The sequence below is a fragment of the Eleutherodactylus coqui genome, chromosome 3 (genome assembly GCF_035609145.1).
Source record: "Eleutherodactylus coqui strain aEleCoq1 chromosome 3, aEleCoq1.hap1, whole genome shotgun sequence".
Lineage (NCBI taxonomy): Eukaryota > Metazoa > Chordata > Amphibia > Anura > Eleutherodactylidae > Eleutherodactylus > Eleutherodactylus coqui.
Window position 1 is genome coordinate 134,926,301 of NC_089839.1, and position 24,731 is coordinate 134,951,031.

Below are 24,731 nucleotides of genomic sequence, written 5' to 3' on the forward strand. Positions count from 1 at the left end.
ATGTATTGCGTATGGATGAGGGTTTAATGAAAGATATCTGCAATGATGATGATTGAAAATGTTTATTTACGGTTATGTAAAACTAAAATGCTTCAATAAAAACTGATTAAGCATAAAAAGAAATTGCAAAAAAGAAATACTTATAATGAGACCAGAACACAATTAAGTGACGTAAAAAGCATAGCATTTATAAAACAAACTAACATAGGTAGAAAATATAATGCATCAAGTGAATATATAAATGATACAAATAATTATTGTAAAATGTCAATTAAAATCATGCATAAAAAATAATCACTAATACATTTTGGTAGTATAAAATATATATAGTGTATAAAGAGTCTCAAGGGGATATGATACAAGAATGAGGGGAAGAATGAGTGTAAATTAGTTAATATGGACCTTAACCCCATTTGAGAGATATTGCTATAGACACCCACACACAAGATGGCTTATTTCGCAAATTTACTCAGGATTTGTGCATTCCCCCTACTGTAAACAATTAACATACATAACGCATTGGGAAAGGGACCTCGGCGAAACACTCTCTGAAAAGGACTGGACCCAGATATGGGAGTCTACTAACAGTAGCGCCAGAAATATACTAATGCTAGAAACGTCATTTAAAATTCTGTTTCGCTGGTACTTAACCCCAGACCGAGTGGCCCATGCAATACCTGGATGCTCTCCTCACTGTTTCCAAGGATGCTCGACTTCGGGAGATATGCTCCACATTTGGTGGTCCTGTCCTCAGGTTAGGAGGCTATGGATTCGAGTTTACTCTCTAATATATTCAGTCACAGGCCACAACATAAGCAAAAACCCTTGGGAGGCGCTATTAAACAAAAGCATAAGTAATGTCCCCCCCCCCCCCCCCCTCCGACTCCAGGAAACTAATTTCCTTCCTTTTTCTGGCCACAAAACAAGTTATTGCCCGTTCGTGGCGCAAAGCTTCCTCAGACTTTCCCGAGGTCAAGCGCAGGGTGGATTGGTACCTAATAAATGAAAAACTGACCCCTATTCTAGCTGATAAGCATGGAAAATTCTTGAAAATATGGACTCCTTGGCTAGAATATACTCTCCTCTGACAAAGTACTGTAATAGATTCCTAGCCTCCTTGTAAAAGCAGCAATATCATAAAATGCCCAATAAACTGCCACTCTATAGCCTGAAACTGTCCACCTCATGGGAAACACTCCTCCTGTCTCAGATGTCACCCTTCCTCCAGTCCCTACCTTTACCTAAATCTTCCCTATTCCCCCTCAACTCGCGTTAGGCCCTGGCCAGGCCGTTAGTATTCTGATTGTTCTTTATAGCAGTCCAACTACAAGATTGGAACGGGACACTAAAGGAAAAGATTATTCTTAACTCGAATTTCAGCCATGTTTTCTTCTCTCTCTCCCCTCAATCTACATAATTGTGAACTGCTTTTGTTGTGTGTTAGTGAGACTATGAAGCATTTTAGTCATGTATATACACTTTTTTAAAAAACTGGACAACATGCTGGAGTGCTGACATATAGGATAGTTTCACATGTGATTTGCGGAGTGCAGCACCGCTGGATATCACTCATGACCTGGATGATTACCTGCGAGGATAAGTGTAATGTAATGCGGAGATGCTATATTAGGGTGCTTTCAAATGACCGTGTGTGCGCGTACATAGGTGCGCACAAAACCACGCGTCTATTGGAACCATTGGTTCCCTATGGTGTGTTTACTTGTCCGTATTTTACAGGCGTGCAAACGCACATACCTACAACACATAGGACATGCATGCACCATAGATCCGTGGTGTGTGTCAATATTCCCCGCGGGGAGTCCCCCTCTCACTGAACACTGTGACAGCACTGTCACAGTGTTCAGTGACAAGGGGACTCACTGTGGGGAGTAAAGAATCCCCTGTCACAGCTGTGGCAGAGGATTTCTTCATCCCCATGGGGAGTAAAGTATCCCCTGCCACAGCTGTGGCAGAGGATTGCAATGTTCCTGCAGCCCCTTTGAAAGAATTGTCTGCCTGAAAGCCCTGCAGGGATTTTGGGGGAAAGGCTTTAAATATAAGCCTTTCCCTGAAAATCATCCCTAGGATGTGTTAAAAATTAAAAAATATATATATGCTCACCTCTCCGCAGTTGCCGGGGCTCAGGCATATCCAGCGGTGTCTTCTCCCTTCACTGCTCGTTTGAATGCACCCTTAGGCCTCCTTCCCATGAACGGATTTCCGCCGCATTGCCCGCAGCTATCAGGTTCTATTGAACTTAATAGCTCAATGCTCACGGTGCAGAATTCCATCGTGGAATTCCGCACCGTGAAATCTCCCATCCTCACCCGCGGCATGCTCTATTTGCCGCGGGTGTACGTGCGGCCGGCTTCCATTGCAGTCAATGGAAGCCGTCCGCTCACGCTATCTTCTGCTGTAGCACAGCGGAAGATAGCATGAAATCGCCTCTCCGCCCACCGCCGCCTCCGCCCACCGACGCTTGGGGCGTGTCTTGTGACGTGGCCGGCGTGTCACATGACGCTGCGGCGCGTCACGCCGCAGCGTCATGCGGGACCGAGAACACCGGATCTGCTGGTAAGTATGGGGTCTCTGGGGGGCGCCGTGACGGGCTTCGCCGCGGAATATTCCGCGGCGGAGCCCGTCACGCCCGTGTGCAGCCGGCCTTAGTGAGTAGGATAATATCTGAAAAGGCTTTAAAAATAGCAAAATCTACCAAAATCTAAATGAAAATCAAGGCTTTCATTTAAGCCTAATGGAATTGGGGTATTGAGTCTATAAATCCAATCCATTCCATGCTTTTTAGAATATCGAACCTATTCTCGATATCTAGCGGTGTGTGTCCCACCACTGTGACAGTAAAACGTTAAAATGGCAATCATGCACTAGCAAGCCATGCCTTGAAATGCTGTGTGTTAAAAATCCATTAGTGGTATTTGACCTGAGTTTATTTATTCTTCATCACAAACATTGTGTGGCGCGTCCTATGTCTTGTAGCCCACATGTACGTAATTGGTAGAGCTGTTAATAAAAGAACTGATAAAAAAAAGTCTCACTTGTTTGGTTAATTTTGAACTCTGATGCCTTTTTTATGTTGAAGCAGCACTTGCCCATTTGATTAGGGAAAATCGGGATTACTGACTGAGGGTGGCTTCACACAAGTGTGTTTTTGTGTGTACATAGGTGCGTATCCCTGTACGTGCAAAAACACGCATGAATGAAGGTCTGTACATTGCCTTCAATGGAGCCGCAGCTGCTGCTGGCAGCTCCATTGAAGGCAATGGTCTTCCGGCACCCCTGAATTGTTTTCCAGGGAATAGCTTTAATATAAGCCCTTCACTGAAAAACAAGAATTTTAGTTTTAAAAAAATGAAAAAATACTTACCTGTCCGCCGCTGCCGTGTCCCTGTGGGGATGAAGAACACATCTACTACATTCGGCAGATGTTTTCTTCATCCCCGCGAGGAAAAAGAATTCCCTGCTGCACCTGCCACATCTGTGACAGATGCAGCAAAGGAATTCTTCATCCCTGTGGGGAATAAAGAATTCCCTACCACAGCTGTCACAGATGACAGCTGCAGTAGGGGATCCAGCTGCCAGCATCCTGTAATTATTTTCCAGGAAAGGGCTTTAAATATAAGCCATTCCTTGAAAAACAGGGAAAAGTGGTGTTGGAAAAAAAAAAAATCATACTAACCTTCCTTCAGCTGCCGGGGCTCAGCCGCATCCTCTCTGCGCTGTCCCCGACTCTGTAATGCAGTTCTTTCAGCAGGCGGGGATTTAAAATCCCTGCCTGCTAAAAGAGCTGCTTCTGATTGGTTGAGGTGCTCAGCCAATCACAGGCAGCTCTCACCTATCATTCATTCAGTGAAAGCTGCCTGTGATTGGCTGAGTTGCTCAGACAAACAGATGCAGCTATCTATGATTAGCTGAGCACCTCAGCCAATCACAGGCAGCTCTTGCTGAATGACTGATGTAGAGAGGACGTGGCTGAGCCCTGGCAGCTGAAGGAAGGCGAGTATGATTTTTTTTTTTTAATTTTCAACACCACTTTTCCCTGTTTTTCAGGGAAGAGCTTATATTTAAAGCCCTTCCCTGAAAAACAAATACAAATACAGGATGCTGGCAGCTGGATCCCCTACTGCAGCTGTCATCTGTGACAGCTGTGATAGGGAATTCTTTTTCCTCGCGGGGATGAAGGAAACATTTGCCGCATGCAGCAGATCTGTTCTTCATCCCTGCGGGGACATAGCAGCAGCGGACAGGTAAGTTTTTTTGTTTGTTTTTTTTACACTAAAATTCTAGTTTTTCAGGGAAGAGCTTATATGTAAAGCTCTTCCCTGAAAAACAATTCAGGGGTGCTGGCAGACCATTGTCTTCAAGGCAATGCGTTCATTCCCTGTGGTGCGTGCATGTCCTATCTTTGCAGGCACATGCCTGTAAAGCACGGACATGTGCACAGACCATAGGGAATGCATTGGTTATAATAGAAACATGTTTTTGTACGCGAGTATGCACACACAAAAACACACTCGTGTGATGCCAGCCTGAATTTGTTTTTTATTTTTAAGTTTACTTGGAGCAACAATATTTTTCAGCTTGTGTGCCCTCTGAAAAGTAATTCTGCATTTTTTGGAATTTTGTTATTTAAAAAAGGATCTTGGAGTCCCAACGTCTTTCGAATATTTGCCTTATAATGGAGAAGGATGAACTGTATGTGGTGATGAAAATGTGGCAAAAGTGCTGAGCGTTAGCATTATTATTATTATTTTTTTTTTTTTTAAAGGGGCCACAATTATTTATGCCTTTATATGCCCCTGTTACCAGCCATTTTGGATAGCCCATTTCTCTTAATCTATTCTTAATGATAGAGCTTTGGCTACGGACATCCTTATCTTTGGTACAGTTATGTCAAAAACGATAAAATTGCCCGAATGGGATGTTATTCTTCCATTTTTGTAATGTCCATTTTTATAATGTAATAGGACCACCTTACTAGAAGACCCATTTCCAGTGCAGTTTTAGATGGCTATTTCAAAGAAGTCTCACTATATTTACATTTATGTTTGTATGAGTTTCCTCTGGGTACTTCGGTTTTTCCCATACTCCAAAAACATTCTAATAGGTGAATTTAAAAGTCATGATAGACTGATTAGTAGCAAATCAGCAAATTTTTTTGTGAAATTCTGTTAAATTCACTAAAGTATGCTGTAGTTGACTAATATGCTTACTTCCTTAAAAGCTCCTTTGATATTTTTTTCCCAAAAAAATAATGATTTTGTGATTTTTCAACAAACAATTGAATTTGGCATGGAAAATCACAGCTAGTGAGGCATTTCTCCTGCAGTGGCCACTACAAGTGAATTGCATTACTACATGGCAGCCATTCAGATGATTGGCCATTCTTGTAATGCAAGGATGACTCGAGTCAGCCAGAAAAGAAAGATGCCTATACAGAAAAGTTCTCTATTCTGGCTCATAAAAGAGGGTCCTTAATAGGGCATATGGACAGGGGTTATCGTCATGGAAAAAGCCCTTTAACGGAATCCCAATGATCTTATAGACAAGCAGCTTGGGTCATTGGAAAAAAACCCAGACCTGTCTTTCATATTGTTTAAAATAACAGAGTTGGAAGGGACCTCCAGAGTCAACAGGTCCAATCCCTTGCTCAATGGAAGATTCAATAAATCATCCCAGACAGATGTCTGTCCAGCCTCTGTGAAGACTTTCATTGCAGGAGAACTCACTACCTCCCATGGCAACCTATTTCACTCATTGATCCCCTCACTGTCTAATATCTAATTTGTGTCTCCTCTCTTTCAGTTTCATGCCATTGCTTCTGGGTTTTTTTTGTACAAATTAGAATAGGGCTGATCCCTCTGCACTGTGACGGCCCTTCACATACTTGTAGACCGCTATTAAGTTTCCTTCAACCTTCTTTTTTGCAAGCTGAATATTCCCAGATCCTTTAACCGTTCTTAATAGGACATGGTTTGCACACCGCTCACTGTTTACCATTAGGGTATACTTAAGTATACCCTAAAATTATCTGTTGTATATACTACATAAGCTTTTGTAGTTAACATATGAAAATGTGCCAGAACATTACAAATCCAAAGATCAAAAAATAAATGAGCATTCATTTGAAGACCAAGATCATTGACACACTAGGTCAGAGAATTCCAGCAAAGTTTTTGAGCATGTCTTTTTATTGAAAATCATATTTTAAATGCACAATAAAAAAGAACATGCAACAAGAAAATAAGAAATATTGGATACGCAATAGCTTCAAGTCCAGGCACTCGACAGCACCACATTGTGTTGCTCAGAACCTTCTTTTAACAGTTGTTAAAAGGGGGGAAAAAAGTGTTAGGCTGTGCTGGCTGCAATCTGTTGTACCACATAGGTTTCTAGCAGCACAGCCTCACTGGTGTTTATGGTCCCTAACCCCTGTTTGGGCACGTTCACGTGGACTCTGTGCTTATTTGCCAGCACAAATGTAACAAATATGTTGACTATATTGTATGCATATGTTGCTATGGAGTATGTTGTATGTTGGTATGTTAGCATTATGTTTTTATGCATGTGTTATTGTTTGTATTCTGTCCTGTATGATCCACCTGTCCATTGGTTGTTTGACACATGGTTCCAGTTCCTGTATGTCTACCCAGCCATTGGTGAGCGGATTCCCGATCCGAATTCTGTCCCCTTTGTCCGTTGTTAGGCAGACTTTAGGGACCTGTCTGTCTGTTCCGCCCGATCCATAACCTGTCCCCTTTGTCCATTGGTAGACAGACTTTAGGGCCCTACCTATCTGTTCCGCCCGATCTGTATCTGGTCCCCTTGTCCATTTATAGGCGGACGTTTGGTCTTTGTTTGGTCTGTTTTGCCTATCTTGCTTTGTTTTCCACCGTTTGTTTACCTTCCTTTCAGGGATGTTCAGGGCCGAGGTTCCAGCATTGGGCTGCCTTTATCAAGGCAATTGCCCTGCCTATAGGTAGGGCCTTGCCAGTCTCCCTGCAGCCTAGGGTCAGTCTCCCATTCTGTGTTTTGAGTTCCAGCTCTGTCCATTATCCGTCCTGCATTTTGCAGTCTAAATTCTGTCTCTGTGTCCATGCTGTGGTGAGGTGTGCCCACATAGGTTTCTAGCAGCACAGCCCCACAGATGTGGAATGAGTGAGCTGGCTGGGTATGGTGTTCTCCTGCTAGCCAATTCCCATGGGTCTTGGCACATATATATACCCAGCTCCTGTCAGAGTCTGTTTAGTGTCCAGGGTTAACAGTCCTGTATGCTTATCCATTGCAGCTTGCTGTGTGTTTGGTGTCCTGATGGTTCATGTCCGTTCTTATGTTTATTTTTTGTACGTTTTATGTCAGTTTGTCTCTGCTTTGTCCTGCTGAGTTTGTTTGCCATATCTGGGCTAGGGTGGCTCTTAGGATCCTCTGGTACATGTTGTCTTGCTAATGTAGGGACCCGCAAGACAACAAGGAGCCTTGATCGCGGCTTGCGGGCTTAGGTATTTTGTCCAATATACGAATGAATACCTCATATTTTTATAACTATTACATGTGCTTTTGTGTACAAGTATGCAAGGTAGGTGTTTTGGTCATTTGTCAGTCCCTATGTTATGTCTGTCCGTCAGTCCAATCCGCAGTATGCAATTCTCTGTCCAGTTGGTGTTTCCGTCAGCACGCCCAGTCTGATATCCATTTTAGGTTCCCTTGTTTGTTATATCCCCATCTTTGGGCACATCTGTGTGGGCCCTGTGCTTATTTGCCCACAAGGACTTAACAAAAACATTGTTGTCAGGCAGTAGAAGTGGGGGCTAGTTCCTATTACTTCACAGGTTTTTTTCTGCAGATTTTGAGGATTTTGTCAGGATCTATGGACAATCAAGTGTGCTTCAATGATGCCAGGCCCCACTGACTATCCATTACTAGGCTAAGATTGGCGGTGATGGTTTTTTTGACCGATTCGATTTTGTCCTACCAAAACGTGAGAAATGCAAGCAGTATCTAGTATCTGCTTATTCCTCTTTTATTTACAAACAATACATGCAAGTTTTGCTGAGTCAATAGCAAATTGCTGAGTCAAAACCCCTTAGTGACCCAGCCTGTTTGCACCTTAATGACCAGGCCAAATTTTGGAAATCTGACATGTGTCACTTTAACATAAAATAACTCTGTAAAACCTTTGCATATCCAAGTGATTCTGACATTGTTTTTCCACGACATGTACTTCATTTAGGTGGAAAAAATAGATCGATAGAATTTGTGTATATTTATTAAAAGCGCCACAATTGTGAACATTTTGAAAAAAATGTTATTTTTTTCACATTTCCAACTGCAATATCTCAAATATGTACAACCATTTAAGAGAAGTACAGATTTAACATTGAGTATTAACATTTTGAGGAACATTTTGTTTTCCTACGCCAAGATTGCAAAGGCTCATAGGTATCAGAATGATAGATACCCCCAGAAATGATCCCATTTTTTAAAAAACACACATTTTAATGTATTCATTGAGGGGTGTCATGAGTATTTTGACCCCATAGTTTCTAGTTTCTTTTCATGAATTTACCTATCATTACTATCATTTCTTTTTTCAAATATGTCATTTTAAAGACAGGATTTTTTTTATAGTGCACATAAAAAAGAGGATTTGCACCCCAAAATGGATACCCCCTGTTTGTCCTGTGTTCGGAAACATACCCATTGTTGCCCTAATCGTATGTCCATATGCACAATGGGACCCAAACCAAAAGAAGCATTGCACTTCAACTTTTTTTTAACTTTTATGTGTTTGCCATTATCTGTTGGACAACGACGATCACGTGAACGGGGACCACTCACTGCAGCCCTCGGTCACTGCTCCAGGCTAGCCATGATCAAGGAGATTTTCAATTTCCCAACCCTCCCCAGCTTCTGCTCTTGTGTCCGCCATTATGGGGTGGTCACTAAGGGGTTAATAGGAACATCTGAACTGATCAGTAGTTAATTGGCTCTCTAATGTGTATGGTGTAGTCATATTTTAGTAAATAAGCATTACTTTTTATTAATCTTAAATATTTTTTAACAAATATGGCTGGTTTTATAAAAGAATTTGAATACCTGTGGTTTTACATGATCCACTGCTTTTTGACCAGAAATTGCAGATTACAGCTGTCAAAGTTATTCAAATAAACTTGGATTATGAAACAAAAATCCAGCCTGGGGTAACATAGAGCATTCGACATTATCTTCTTTGTCATTTAACGTCTACAGCGTGATTTAACTGACGGCAACTTAACACCTGCTGTACTGTCCCCATCAACAAAAGTGCTCACTTATTTAGCTCACAGGGATCTGATAGTCTATTAGCCCAGGGGACGATAGCTGTAATACAATGAGAGAAAGTCTAATGATAAAAATCTTAAATCTCATAAATACTCGTTTTCAAATTCCAACAGGTAACACTGACCTTTCTAGATAACATAAAAAGTACTATGGTATTTATAAGAAAGCTGTTGACTACAAAATGAGTATTTAAATATTGCTCCTGTATGTTATGTCTGTCTGTAAGTAGATAAATGCAGCCTGCACCATGTGGTCTAATGTGTTAGCGATGAGTGACTATGTTAACCCCCTGCCTGCACCTGAGCACAAAACATAATCCCAGAGAACGTCACAGTTTATGTAAAAAGAGAAATAGTAAGGATTATGAACATTTTCTGCGTACATTTTCTTTAACGGAGAAAAAAAGAATTAAAAGAAGCTTTAGACCTATGTAAGAAGCTGATCAACAGCGGTCACCTACCAGATAAGAATATCCATCAACTCAAGGCTCTTGACTTTGCTATGGATCTCTGCATTCATCTCGAGATATGGGAAGAGGCTTTGCAATATGCCTTACAAACATTACAGCCCTACAGGTAAGTGGATACAAATACAATCATTGTAAAAATCCAATTCCTCCCCCTGAAGGGTTGTTTGGGTTAAAAAAAAAACTACATGAAAAACTGCACATTGTGAACAGTGACTTAAAAGGCCCACACTAGCCCCATTGTCACCCAAAGTTCTCACCCATATCACGTATTTTGTAACTAAAGCTACAAGAGAGCTGTTTAAAAGTGTCATTCAGTAAACTGCGGACAGTGTTATTCAGGTGCTTTATGGCTATTTTATTTGAGCACTGTATGATTGCTTAAGGTACTGGAAGGTAAACCATAAAGGTGGGGGGCATCAATAGAAAGTCATCATTTAATCTAAGGCTATTTCCAGCTGGAAATATAATTATAAAAACACCCCCAAATCCAAAAACAATTAAAAGAAACATGTCTAATTATTATTTGTGCATTATACAGTATGTATGCTTGTTTATTATGTGACTGTGGATAGATGTATCAGGATGAATTCTGAAGTATATAGAGCTACATTGCTCAGATTCAGTTAGGAGTAAATTCTGCAAAAATGATAGGATGCTATTTCACAGTGTAGATCAGGGGTGGGCAATTAATTTTCCCATGGGGCCACATGAGAAATTGGAATGGTTTTAGAGGGCCAGACCAACATACGAAGGCTCCATGCACATTGCCTTAATGGGGCCGTATTCCAGCCGCCCGATTTGCGGCCAGAATACGGCCGCCATTGAAAATGAATGGCGCTGTAATACGGCGCGGTGAACACCCGGTGTTTCACCCCGTTTTACGGCGCGGCCCCCGTGTTTGCCAATGGAGAGGGGAGCGGTAAGGAGCACTCCCATCTCCACTCAGAAGTTACAGTGGCATCACTTAGGGCTCATGTCCACGGGGAAAAGAAGAATTAAAATCCGCAGCGGATTTTAACTCTTCTCCCGCGCGCGGATCCGCACCCCATAGGGATGCATTGACCACCCGCGGGTAGATAAATACCCGCGGATCGTCAATAAAAGTGATTTAAAAAAAAATGGAGCATGAAAAAATCTGGACCATGCTCCATTTTCATGCGGGTCTCCCGCGGGCTTCTATTGAAGCCTATGGAAGTCGTCCGGATCCGCGGGACACAAAAATCACATTTTACTTACCCGCTCCGGTTCTTCTCTTCGGCGCCGCGCCATCCTCTCTCAGCCGCGGCCGGATCATTTTGCTTCGGCCCAGCGCATGCGCGGGGCACGTCACCGACGTCATCGTGCACATCCGCCGAGCCGAAGAATGAAGATCCGGCCGCGACGAGAGAAGATGACGCCGCCGCGAAGAGAAGAAACGGAGCGGATGGGAGGTGAGTTTATTGTCATTTATTCTTATTTTCAGCGCTCATGTCCGCGGGGCAGGAGGGACCCGCTGCAGATTCTACATGTAGAATCCGTAGCGGGCCCGATTTTCCCCGTGGACATGAGGCCTTAGTTTCGCTGCTTCCCGTTGCTGACACCGGACTCATTGGTGAGTCACCAGGACACTCTTTGCGGGCCGGTCCGAGCTATTCAGCGGGCCGGATGTGGCCCGCGGGCCGTGCTTTGCCCAGGTCTGGTATAGATGCATAATGACTCAAAGCATAGCATGAGAGCAACCCAAGTGCTTCTTAAGGGTGCCTACCCACTAGCAATATTTCTTCTTGCCATGCAAGAGCAATGATTATGAAACGAATGATTTTCAATGGTTTTATACTCATTTACGATTTTTACTCTCAAGCCTCGCAGTGCAGAGAAAAAATCTGCGATATCGCTCATTGTTTTCAATGGGGCCGGTGGCATTGAATTCATGAATGAATGGCTAAGCGCTCAGCTAATCACAATGAGACCAGCGCTTTCTGGGGCGGGGAATTTTTTACAGTTAGGGATGATTTTCAGGGAAGGGCTTATATTTTAAGCCCTTACCCGAAAATCATCGCTGCGTTGCCTTTGGTTGCCTTCAACCCACTGCTTTCAATGGGGCCACAGCCGTGCTGACCCCATTGAAAACAATGAGATAGCATCACAGACTTTTGCCACAGCTGTGATAGAAGGTTCCTTCATCCCACCATCAGGGTCACAGACTTTATTATTTTCTTTCATTTTCTTTTATCTTTTTGGCGTATCATCTCTGTTACCAATTGTGATTACCCTCTATGCATCAGGGGTGTATCACCTTATATCTGTTACAGTTAGCTACCTGGGGTAGTTCTCACTAGGAGGTTCCTCACAGGACTGCGACTTGGCTCTTTATCTGCCAAAACTCCCATTAGGACAATAGTTGTTTCAGCAGTCCGGGGGGCAGCCTTTTGTTGAGTGAACCTTTTGACCACATTTGTGGCACTGGTTCAGAGAGCTCATAGTGAACATTAATGTGAGAGGGGGTCATCGTTTCTCTGGTCCAATTGCAAAGACCAACTGGTTTATGGCAATCCAGTTGCACTATATAATCTGTCCATTGACACTCCCCAGAGTTCGCTTCTATATCATTTTCTGGTTACCAGAGATGAAACGCCAGCCAATAGGGGTTCTAATTTGAAAAACCCTGCTCAGCTTATTTTTGCCCTAGGGGAACTTTTTTCTTACACACTCTCATCATTTGTTTTTCAATAAGATTCCTGATAAACTGCTAGCCACATAGCAGAGAAACACGTTGAACCATAATTTGAATCAAACCATAATTTGAATTGAACCATAATCTGAATCTCAAACACTCGACAACCAAACTTATTGGTATAGAGTGTTGAAAATATATCTTGAACCGCAACACTATAATCAAATCCAATAGTATAGAGTGTTGAATCACATTAATTTAGAACCAAGACAAGGTTCGGTGGTCAAGGTACTATTGGACCAAGAATACTATGACCGTGATTGTCTTGCAACACTTTTGAATTAAATCGAATCATACAAGATGTTGTAACCAAGACACGGCGCAGTGGTGAATCAACTATTGGATTAAAGATCAACTATTAGTGCCTTCTAGTATTATACTTTGGCCAAACATCTAAGACAATCCTTTTTACTTTCTGAAGACAAAACTTAAGGCAGAACAACCAACAAACAAGCAGCTACTGAAAGTGGCTGCAGTAAAGGTCTGGCAAAACATCCTAAGCAAACTTTCACACGGGACGGAATTATTCCACAACATGCAGCAGAAATTGCAGCTCTGGAAATCTGCATTAAAATCTTTAGGTTTAATATTTCAATGCGGAATTGCCAGCATAATTAATTTTCAGTTTCAATTTTGCATCAAAATCGGGAAGTTAGATATGCAGATTTTGGTGCGGAATCTTCTATGCAATGGCAAGTTCTACTGCCGATAAGGTTTCCTTAGGAAGAATATGCAGCATTTAGTGATGTCCATGCAGCCCAGACTTCAGACAGCCGTTAACTGCACAACATTTGCATCCAGGTGTTAAAATAATCCTTACACTTAGAATTATATTCGTTTGGCCAATTACTGTTGAGTCTGTGAAAAAGGAGGTATTTCCAAAACATGGGTGCCATTCCTAAATGATTAAGGCAATATTTTTGTTAAATTTGTTGGATTACAATATAAGGTCTATATTGATTGCTTTATTTCATAGCAATTATGATGTTGTACAGAAGCTAAATTGTAAAATTGTGCCAAATATTTATGGACCCAACTGTATGTGTATACCTACGTATACTTCTACTGACGCCCTATGACTATTGTCCTTTGCTATATGGGTTACGATACAATGAATTTACCAGAAGCCCAATTGTTGCTTACGTTTGAAACAGTTAAATGTTCATTATTTTTCGCCATTATGGCAACAAGTATTGAATATTTGTTTTAAACACTCCAGTTGAATTCTATAAATGATAGTTAAAAAGTGGAAATGGAAATCCTAGTAGCCCTTTCATAACACTGCCCTTAGGTTTTGTTTGTAGGGAGCTTTGACTCTGCTTTTCAGAACAATATGATAAGACCCATTGTTAGCGATATAGAACACTGCATAAAAGCTTGCTACATGGCACAAACCTGCAAATAGACGTTCTTATGGCAGATCAGGTGGATACCAGTGTTTTCTTAACCCCTTAGTGACCGGCCTATGATATTTTACGTTGTGCAGCTGCAGGACATGAGGATGGGAGATCACGGGTTTTTAACCCTTTAAATGCAGCTGTCAATTCTGACAGTGGCATTTAAGTCCCCCGAATTTTCTTCGAGGGTCCCATACAGCCCACCACGATGAGACCGCAGGGAGCTGTGCGGGTGTCCTGGCAGCCGGGGACCTTCTGAAAGACCCCAGGGCTGTCATGGCAGAATACCTATCAGGCCATGCCCGATCGCAGTATGATGTAATGCAATTGGCATCACATCATACTGCTGGAGTGATGAAAGCATCGCAAGTTGCTGTTCTCTCTGGGGACTAAAAAAAGAGTAAAAATAAGATCAAAAAAGTTTTACTAATTATTAAAAAGAAAAGTTTAACCCCCCCATTTGCCAAATTTATAATAAAAGATACTAAATAATAAAAAAAATACATATTTGGTATTGTTCCATCTGTAGTAGTCAGATCTATCACAGCAACTCGTTACTTACCCCACACGATGAACGTTGTCAGAAAAAAAAATAAAGAACGCCAGAATTGCGTTTTTTTGGTCAAAAAGTCGTATGTATTCCAAAATGGTACCAATGCTAACTACAGGACGCCTTGCAAAAAATGAGCCCTCGCACAACTATGTTGATGGAAAAATAAAACAGCTATTGCACGCAGAAAATAATTTTAAAAAATTAAATATCTTTGAAAAAAATATAAGTAATACAGCAAAAAACCCCCAACTATATACGTTTGGTATCGTAGTAATCTTACTGACCTATAGAATAAATTTACCATATCATTTTTGTTGCAGTTTGTTCGCCGTGGAAGCAAGATGCAATGAATGATGACAGAATTTCATTTTTTTTCCATTTCTCTCCACTTACAATTTTTTTTAACGTTTTCAGTACATTATATGGTACATTAAATAGTACCATTGAAAAACACAACTTTTCCCGCAAAATAAGTCCTCATACAGCTTTGTCAGTAGCTAAATAAAGGCGTTAAGATTTTTTTGAGAGGGGGGAGGGAACTAAAATGGAAAACTGAAAAAAAGCTTGGTGACTAAGGGCTTAAATTCTAACAAAGGAGCAATAAAACACGTTTAAAAGCAAAAGAACTTTTTCATCAGTTATATCAAATAGCATACAGCATATCACTGCTGAAGGAAAAGGAAGGGAACAGGCAAGGAAAAGGTTTTGAGGCAGCGGTTTGAGTAGTGAATTGGGTGCCTTTTTCACCGACTTCCCCTTCAGCAGCAATATGCTGTATGCGATTCAGTGTAACTAAAAAAGAGGCTCTATTGCTTTGAAACGTGTTTCATTGCTTCCTATTAGAGATGAGCGAACGTACTCGACCGAGCTTGATACTCGTTCGAGTATTAGCGTGTTCGAGATGCTCGTTACTCGTGACGAGTACCACGCGATGTTCGGGTTACTTTCACTTTCATCTCTGAGACGTTAGCGTGCTTTTCTGGCCAATAGAAAGACAGGGAAGGCATTACAACTTCCCCCTGCGACGTTCAAGCCCTATACCACCCCCCTGCAGTGAGTGGCTGGCGAGATCAGGTGTCACCCGAGTATAAAAATCGGCCCCTCCCGTGGCTCGCCACAGATCTGCTATAGGGAGAGTGTTAGGAGTATTTTAGGCTTCAAGAACCCCAACGGTCCTTCTTAGGGCCACATCTAACTGTGTGCAGTACTGTGGAGGCTGCTTTTTGCAGTGTTGCACTTTTTTTTTTTTGGTATATCGGCCGTGCAGAGCATTGCGCCCTGCAGTAATACTCCAGGGCCAGAAGCGCTTAGGCAGGGACAGAAGACATATTGATTGAATATAGGCAGTGGGCCTTTGCAAAAAAATTTGGGGAAAAAAATCTATTTGGGCTGCCTGTGACTGTCCTCAGTGTTCTGGGTCTCTGCTGGGTGTAGTAGTTCTCCAAATTCATACGCAGCCAGCTAAGTGTTACAGCAGGCTTGCGCAAAATTATTTCCTGGCTCTGTCTGGGCTGTGAAATCACCGCTGTATTGCAGTTCACAGTGCAACACTCTGCAGTTCTTTGACATACTCCAGGGCCAGAAGCGCTTAGGCAGGGACAGAAGACATATCGATTGAATATAGGCAGTGGGCCTTTGCAAAAAAATTTGGGGAAAAAATCTATTTGGGCTGCCTGTGACTGTCCTCAGTGTTCTGGGTCTCTGCTGGGTGTAGTAGTTCTCCAAATTCATACGCAGCCAGCTAAGTGTTACAGCAGGCTTGCGCAAAATTATTTCCTGGCTCTGTCTGGGCTGTGAAATCACCGCTGTATTGCAGTTCACAGTGCAACACTCTGCAGTTCTTTGACATACTCCAGGGCCTTCTGCACTACTGGTAATACACCATGCTGAGGGGTAGGGGTAGGCCTAGAGGACGTGGATGCGGGCGAGGACGCAGAGGCCCAAGTCAGGGTATGGGCACAGGCCGAGCCAGTGCGGTGGCCAGGGGTAGAGGCAGGGCCAGACCGAATAATCCACCAACTGGTTCCCAAAGCGCCCCCTCGCGCCATGCCACCCTGCAGAGGTCAAGGTGCTCTACGGTGTGGCAGTTTTTCACAGAGACGCCTGACGACCGACGAACAGTGGTGTGCAACCTTTGTCGCGCCAAGATCAGCTGGGGAGGCACCACCACCAGCATGCGCAGGCATATGATGGCCAAGCACCCCACAAGGTGGGACGAAGGCCGTTCACCGCCTCCGGTTTGCACCACTGCCTCTCCCCCTGTGCCCCAACCTGCCACTGAGATCCAACCCCCCTCTGAGGACACAGGCACTACCGTCTCCTGGCCTGCACCCACACCCTCACCTCCGCTGTCCTCGGCCCCATCCAGCAATGTCTCTCAGCGCAGCGTCCAGCCGTCGCTAGCGCCACTGTTTGAGCGCGAGCGCAAGTACGCCGCCACGCACCCGCACGCTCAAGCGTTAAACATGCGCATTGCCAAATTGATCAGCCTGGAGATGCTGCCGTATAGGCTTGTGGAAACGGAGGCTTTCAAAAGCATGATGGCGGCAGCGGCCCCGCGCTACTCGGCTCCCAGTCGCCACTACTTTTCCCGATGTGGCGTCCCAGCCCTGCACGACCACGTCTCCCGCAACATTGTATGCGCCCTCACCAACGCGGTTACTGCCAAGGTCCACTTAACAACAGACACGTGGACAAGCACAGGCGGGCAGGGCCACTATATCTCCCTGACGGCACATTGGGTGAATTTAGTGGAGGCTGGGACAGAGTCAGAGCCTGGGACCGCTCACGTCCTACCCACCCCCCGAATTGCGTGCCCCAGCTCGGTGGTGGTATCTGCGGCGGTGTATGCTTCCTCCACTAAACCACCCTCCTCCTCCTACGCAACCTCTGTCTCGCAATCAAGATGTGTCAGCAGCAGCACGTCGCCAGCAGTCGGTGTCGCGCGGCATGGCAGCACAGCGGTGGGCAAGCGTCAGCAGGCCGTGCTGAAACTACTCAGCTTAGGAGAGAAGAGGCAGACGGCCCACGAACTGCTGCAGGGTCTGACAGAGCAGACCGACCGCTGGCTTGCGCCGCTGAGCCTCCAACCGGGCATGGTCGTGTGTGACAACGGCCGTAACCTGGTGGCGGCTCTGCAGCTCGGCAGCCTCACGCACGTGCCATGCCTGGCCCATGTCTTTAATTTGGTGGTTCAGCGCTTTCTAAAAAGCTACCCACACTTGTCATACCTGCTCGGAAAGGTGCGCTGGGTCAGCGCACATTTCCGCAACTCCAAGACGGACGCTGCCACCCTGCGGACCCTGTAACATCGGTTTCATCTGCCAGTGCACCGATTGCTGTGCGACGTGCCCACACGGTGGAACTCTACGCTCCACATGTTGGCCAGGCTCTATGAGCAGCGTAGAGCTATTGCGGAATACCAACTCCAACATGGGCGGCATAGTGGGAGTCAGCCTCCTCAATTATTTACAGAAGAGTGGGCCTGGTTGGCAGCCATCTGCCAGGTCCTTGGAAACTTTGAGGAGTCTACCCAGATGCTGAGCGGGGATGCTGCAATCATTAGCGTCACCATTCCTCTGCTTTGCCTCTTGAGAAGTTCCCTGCAAAGCATAAAGGCAGACGCTTTGCACTCGGAAACGGAGGCGGGGGAAGACAGTATGTCGCTGGATAGTCAGAGCACCCTCATGTCTATATCTCAGCGCGTTGAGGAGGAGGAGGAGGGGGAGGAGCATGAGGAGGAGGGGGAAGAGACAGCTTGGCCCACTGCTGAGGGTACACATGCTGCTTGCCTGTCATCCTTTCAGCGTGTATGGCCAGAGGAGGAGGAGGAGGAGGAGGAGGATCCTGAAAGTGATCTTCCTAGTGAGGACAGCCATGTGTTGCGTACAGGTACCCTGGCACACATGGCTGACTTCATGTTAGGATGCCTTTCTCGTGACCCTCGCGTTACACGCATTCTGGCCACTACGGATTACTGGGTGTACACACTGCTCGACCCACGGTATAAGGAGAACCTTTCCACTCTCATTCCCGAAAAGGAAAGGGGTTCGAGAATGATGCTATACCACAGGGCGCTGGTGGACAATCTGATGGTAAACTTCCCATCCGACAGCGCTAGTGGCCGAAGGCGCATTTCCGAGGGCCAGGTAGCAGGGGAGGCGCAGAGATCAGGCAGCATGTACAGCGCAGGCAGGGGACCATTCTCCAAGGCCTTTGCCAGCTTTCTGGCTCCCCAGCAAGACTGTGTCACCGGTCCCCAGTCAAGGCTGAGTTGGCGGGAGCACTGTAAAAGGATGGTGAGGGAGTACGTAGCCGATCGCACGACCGTCCTCGGTGACGCCTCTGCCCCCTACAACTACTGGGTGTCGAAGCTGGACACGTGGCCTGAACTCGCGCTGTATGCCCTGGAGGTGCTTGCTTGTCCTGCGGCTAGCGTCTTGTCAGAGAGAGTGTTTAGTGCGACTGGAGGAATCATCACGGATAAGCGTACCCACCTGTCAACCGACAGTGCAGACAGGCTTACACTCATCAAAATGAACAAAGCCTGGATTTCCCCAGACTTCTCTTCTTCACCAGCGGACAGCAGCGATACCTAAGCAATAGGTAGGCTGTACCCGCGGATGGAAGCATCGTTCTCCATCACCATCAAAAACGGGGACCTTTTTGCTTCATCAATCTGTGTATAATATTCCTCCTCCTCCTCCTGCTCCTCCTCCTGAAACCTCACATAATCACGCCGAACGGGCAATTTTTCTTAGGCCCACAAGGCTCAGTCATATAATTTTTCTAAACAATTTTTATACGTTTCAATGCTCATTAAAGCGTTGAAACTTTCACCTCAACCAATTTTTATTTTAACTGGGCTGCCTCCAGGCCTAGTTACCAATTAAGCCACATTAACCAAAGCGATTAAATGGGTTTCACCTGCCCTCTTGGTTGGGCATGGGCAATTTTTCTCAGGTACATTAGTACTGTTGGTACACCAATTTTTGGGGGCCCTCGCCTACAGTGTAATCAAATTAATTTTTAGCCCACCTGCATTACAGCTGACGTTACATCAGCTGTGTTGGGCACTGCAATGGGATATATTTATGTACCGCCGGTGGGTTCCAGGGAGCCACCCATGCTGTGGGTCCACAAGGAGTTGTAACTGCATGTGTCCACTTCTAAAGAACCCCAGTCTGACTGGGGCATGCAGTGTGGGCTGAAGCCCACCTGCATTAAACATGACATTACCTCAGCTGTGATGGGCAATGCAATGGGATATATTTATGTACCGCCGGTGGGTTCCAGGGAGCCACCCATGCTGTGGGTCCACAGGGAGTTGTAACTGCATGTGTCGACTTCTAAAGGACCCCAGTCTGACTGGGGCATGCAGTGTGGGCCGAAGCCCACCTGCATTAAACATGACATTACCTCAGCTGTGATGGGCAATGCAATGGGATATATTTATGTACCGCCGGTGGCTTCCTGGCACCCACCCATGCTGTGGGTCCACAGGGAGTTGTAACTGCATGTGTCCACTTCTAAAGAACCCCAGTCTGATTGGGGCATGCAGTGTGGGCCGAAGCCCACCTGCATTAAACATGACATTACCTCAGCTGTGATGGGCAATGCAATGGGATATATTTATGTACCGCCGGTGGCTTCCTGGCACCCACCCATGCTGTGGGTCCACAGGGAGTTGTAACTGCATGTGTCCACTTCTAAAGAACCCCAGTCTGATTGGGGCATGCAGTGTGGGCCGAAGCCCACCTGCATTAAACATGACATTACCTCAGCTGTGATGGGCAATGCAATGGGATATATTTATGTACCGCCGGTGGCTTCCTGGCACCCACCCATGCTGTCGGTCCACAGGGACTTCACAATAGGGAGTTGTACCTGCCTGTGTCTATGAATTAAAAACCCCGGTCAGGTTGGGGCATGCAGTGTGGGCCGAAGCCCACCTGCATTTAATCTGACGTTAGCTCTGCTGTCCAGGGCACTGCAATGGGATACATTTATGTACAGCCGGTGGGTTCCAGGGAGCCACCCATGCTGTGGGTGCACACGGAATTCCCATTGCGGAGTTGTACCTGCCTGTGACTATTTATAAAAAACCGCGGTCTGACTGGGGCATGCAGACACCTTGACAGAATGAATAGTGTGTGGCACATAGGTTCCCCATTGCTATGCCCACGTGTGCAGCTCCAGATGGAGGTGGCACTGCATTGGATTTCTCATTGCTTCTGTACAGCATTGTGGACTATCGCCCCGCCCCTTTTAAAGAGGGTCGCTGCCTAGCCGTGCCAACCCTCTGCAGTGTGTGCCTGCGGTTCCTCCTCATGGCAGACACACTTATAAATAGACATGAGTGTGGCGTGGCATGAGGGCAGCTGAAGGCTGGGCAGGGACAGTTTGGTGTGCGCTGTGGACACTGGGTCGTGCGGGGGGGGGGGTTTGTCAGCATGTAACCCAGGAGAAGTGGCAGCGGAGTGTCATGCAGGCAGTAATTGTGCTTTGTTGGAGGTAGTGTGGTGCTTAGCTAAGGTATGCATTGCTAATGAGGGCTTTTCAGAAGTAAAAATTGTTGGGAGGGGGGGCCACTCTTGCCGCTATTGTGGCTTAATAGTGGGACCTGTGAACTTGAGATGCAGCCCAACATGTAGCCCCTCGCCTGCCCTATCCGTTGCTGTGTCGTTCCCATCACTTTCTTGAATTGCCCCGATTTTCACAAATGAAAACCTTAGAGAGCATCGGCGATATACAAAAATGCTCGGGTCGCCCATTGACTTCAATGGGGTTCGTTACTCGAAACGAATCCTCGAGCATTGCGAAAAGTTTGTCTCGAGTAACGAGCACCCGAGCATTTTGGTGCTCGCTCATCTCTACTTCCTATATTTAAATAAAACAAAAAACACTCAAATTCACTTAATCTGCCATAGAAACATTTTTTTGAGGTTTGCACTGTGTACCAGCCTTTTATCCAGTGTTCCACACTGCCTCTCGCACCCCATCTGGGTGAGGCATTCAGCTGATTGGCAGCACCCACTACTCACTTCTACCTAAACTTTCTGACTCAGGTTTGCTCCACTTCTTTTTCCATTTGCTCTTGCATTGTTGGCAATATGACTAATATAGTTCATAAATAATTGGAAGCCATCTTTGACTGAAAATACGTTGGAGGGGGAACCACGATGATCTCTCCCCAGCACTCTAAAAGTGTTACAGTTCCCACAGCACATCTTGAAATGTGATTAGTTTTCTTTCTATTATTCTGTCTTTATAGTTGAGTGTTGAAATCTAAGATTTATTGGCGATAATAATACATGCAGTAAAGGATATTGGAATAGTTTAATAAGGTATCTGTATACGCTGTTCTTCAATTTTTTATTAAGCAAAAGAAATCCAAGGTCATTATTGCAGCTTTGGCGGTTGAGCATTAGTAATGCTAACGTGAAGGATTAGGGAAGAGTGAGATCAATAACAGTAAAGGTTTCATTTAAAATAATATATGTCATGACTAAAATAAAATAAAAAGGCAGCCAGTGCTATAAAGAGATATCAATTATTATTATTGGTGTCACCTTTACCTAACACAGTATAAATTACAGTCTGCTGTCTGAGGGAACATCGCCAAAGCATTTCTTCAAGTCTAGAACTACAAAGCCTTTGTTCTTTAAGGAATGCAGTATGCTTGATTACATGGTGCACGTAGCTAGATAAATATGACATCTACTGTACAGGCAGTGATGAAGGGTTCATTTTTCATTTAGTTTTCACCTCAGTAATGTTTTCCCCATTAGTATTAAAGGGATAATTCATAAAGTTAGTGTTAAGGCTCAGATCCCTAATGGCCTCACTGACGTTTTGGAAAAAATGTACCCCCAGGTTTATTGGCATTTTTTAAGCTCTTTTTATCAGTTCATGTTGGAACACCTACATCTCTTAGGCTTTATTTTATATCTTTTTCTTATTTTAGGATGTGTAAGGCTAACTTTACACAGGCGAGAAGCAATATCGGGCCATGAATCACGGCCTGATATCACCTTCGTGATCCGTGTGAAATCCCTGAAAACGTGAAAACAGACTTACAATACTTTGGGGATGCAGGCTTGTGGAGTTTCTCCCATTGTTTTCAATGGGAAACTTCGCATCGCATGCACTTTGCACATGGTGCGATGGCCGGTGCGATGCGAGAGCATGTGCAAGATAGGATATGCGGCGATCTGATTTCCTCATTGCATCGCGGTGCCATGCATAAAATCATCATTCAGTGTATGACCCTATTCAAAAGAATGGGGTTCATATTTGTGTGAGATTTGTGCTTCTCACAACGCACAAATCTCATGTGATTTTCTCGCTTGTGTGAAGCCAGCCTTAACCCCTTGAGTGGCACGCCCGGAAATTTTCCGGGACGAGCTCCACTGCTCATAGCGACATAGCCCGGAAGATTTCCGGGCTATGTATCACTATGGGAGCTGCAGAGCACAATGCCGCAAGCTGTGGCATTGTGCTCTGCCTGCACAGATCCACAGAGAACAAAGCAAGGGCTTTGAACAACAGAAGCAGAAGATATTGCCGATATGCCGGCAATCTCCTGCTTTGTTTACAGGTTGCCATAGAGACCATCGGCTTGCAAACCGATGGTCTCTGTGGCAGGGAGAGCTTGGTGCTTGGCTGTGAGAGGACAGCTAGGTACCTGCTCTTACAGCAGAGATCAGAGAAAACCTCCGATCTCTGCTGTGTTAACCCTTTACATGCTGCAGTCTATGTGACTGCAGCATGTAAAGAGCTGTCACTGCAGCATGTAAAGGGCTGTCACCATCGGACCCCCGGAATGTGATCAGCGGGTCCTGATGGGTCCCTGTGGAAGTCCCCTAAAGGGACAAAAAAATAAATAAAAATGTTAAAAAAAGTTTAAAAAATTATAAAAAAAAATTATAAAAACACTTGTCTCCCTTTACTTTGTAAAAAATCAAAAATACAATCACACATGTGATATCCGTGTGCGTCGTAATGACCCAGAAAGGAAGTTAATACATTATTTAACCCCTTAATGACATTTCTTTTTTTCCTCCCCCTGTTTAAAAAAATCGCAACTTGTCCCGCAAAAAACAAGCCCTTATATGGCCATGTCAATGGAAAAATGAAAAAGTTATGGCTCTTGAGACGCAACTGCAAAATTAGTTGAAATTCAATGATTAGACCATTTTAAAAAACCTGCCCTAGTGGGCACGACAGGGTGGTAGGAAACCCGCCACTCAAGGGGTTAATAGTTTTCTCCTTCCTCCTAACATTATCTTAATTTTTTATATATCTCTTTTTTAGATTTTTTTCTTAGGTTTTCATGATTCACTTACCATCAACATGATGATGATGATGATTATCCGTTCAGTCGCATCCAACCCTCGGTCACTCCATGGATTAATGTTATCCTTGCACTCCTGTCTTCCATTGCTTCTTTCAATTCTATGATTGACATGTTCGTGGTTGCCTTGAATGTATCTAGCCATCTTGTTCTTTGCTGTGCTGATCTTCTCTTTCCATTGACCTTGCCAAGCATCAATACTGTATCAAGTGAGTTAGCATACGTGACATGTCCAAAAAAGAGAGCCGCTGTTTGATGATTTTTTCCCTCTAGTGATATTTTCAGTTTTACGCGATCTAACACTACCTTGATCATTGTTATGGCAGTCCAAGGTATCCGTAGCATTTTCCTCCAGCACCATAGTTCAAATGCATCAATTTTCCTTCTGTCTGTTTTTCTGAGCATCCAACTTTCGCAACCATATGTCGTTATGGGAAAGGTGATTGCATTGACCAGTCTGGTTTTTGGTGCAATGCTAATATCCTTGCTTTTCCAGATCTTTTCCATTCCTTGCATTGCATTCCTAACAAGCGTAATCCGTCTCTTGATCTCAGGTCCAGATTGCCCGTTACAATCGATTTTGGATTTAAGGAAGATAAAATTTATGTTCACTGTACCGTTGCATGACTCTTGTTTTCTTGCTGTTGAGGTATAGTCACATGCGTTCGCTTTCCTTTTGTACTTGTTGGATAAGGTATTCCAGGTCCCTTTCATTTTACGCAAGCAGGGTGGTGTCATCTGCATATCGGAGGTTGTTGACATTTCTGCCACTGATTTTGACTCCGATTTCTAATTTGTCCAAATTGCATTGCCTCATGATTGTTTCTGCATACAGATTGAAAAGGACTGTTAATAGGATGCAGCCTTTCCGTACAGCTTTCTCAATTCCGAACCAAGTTGTGTTTCCA

At 44.5% G+C, this 24,731-nt stretch overlaps 1 protein-coding gene across 1 annotated transcript in view; it reads left to right on the forward strand.

Annotated features, from left to right (window-relative positions):
• Nucleotides 1-24,731, forward strand: part of SMYD3 (SET and MYND domain containing 3) — a 649,557-nt gene that overhangs the window by 520,755 nt on the left and 104,071 nt on the right. The window contains exon 10 of the mRNA XM_066596110.1: nucleotides 9,743-9,911. Within this exon, the coding sequence (XP_066452207.1) occupies nucleotides 9,743-9,911 (169 nt within the window). The remainder of the gene's footprint in view (nucleotides 1-9,742; nucleotides 9,912-24,731) is intronic.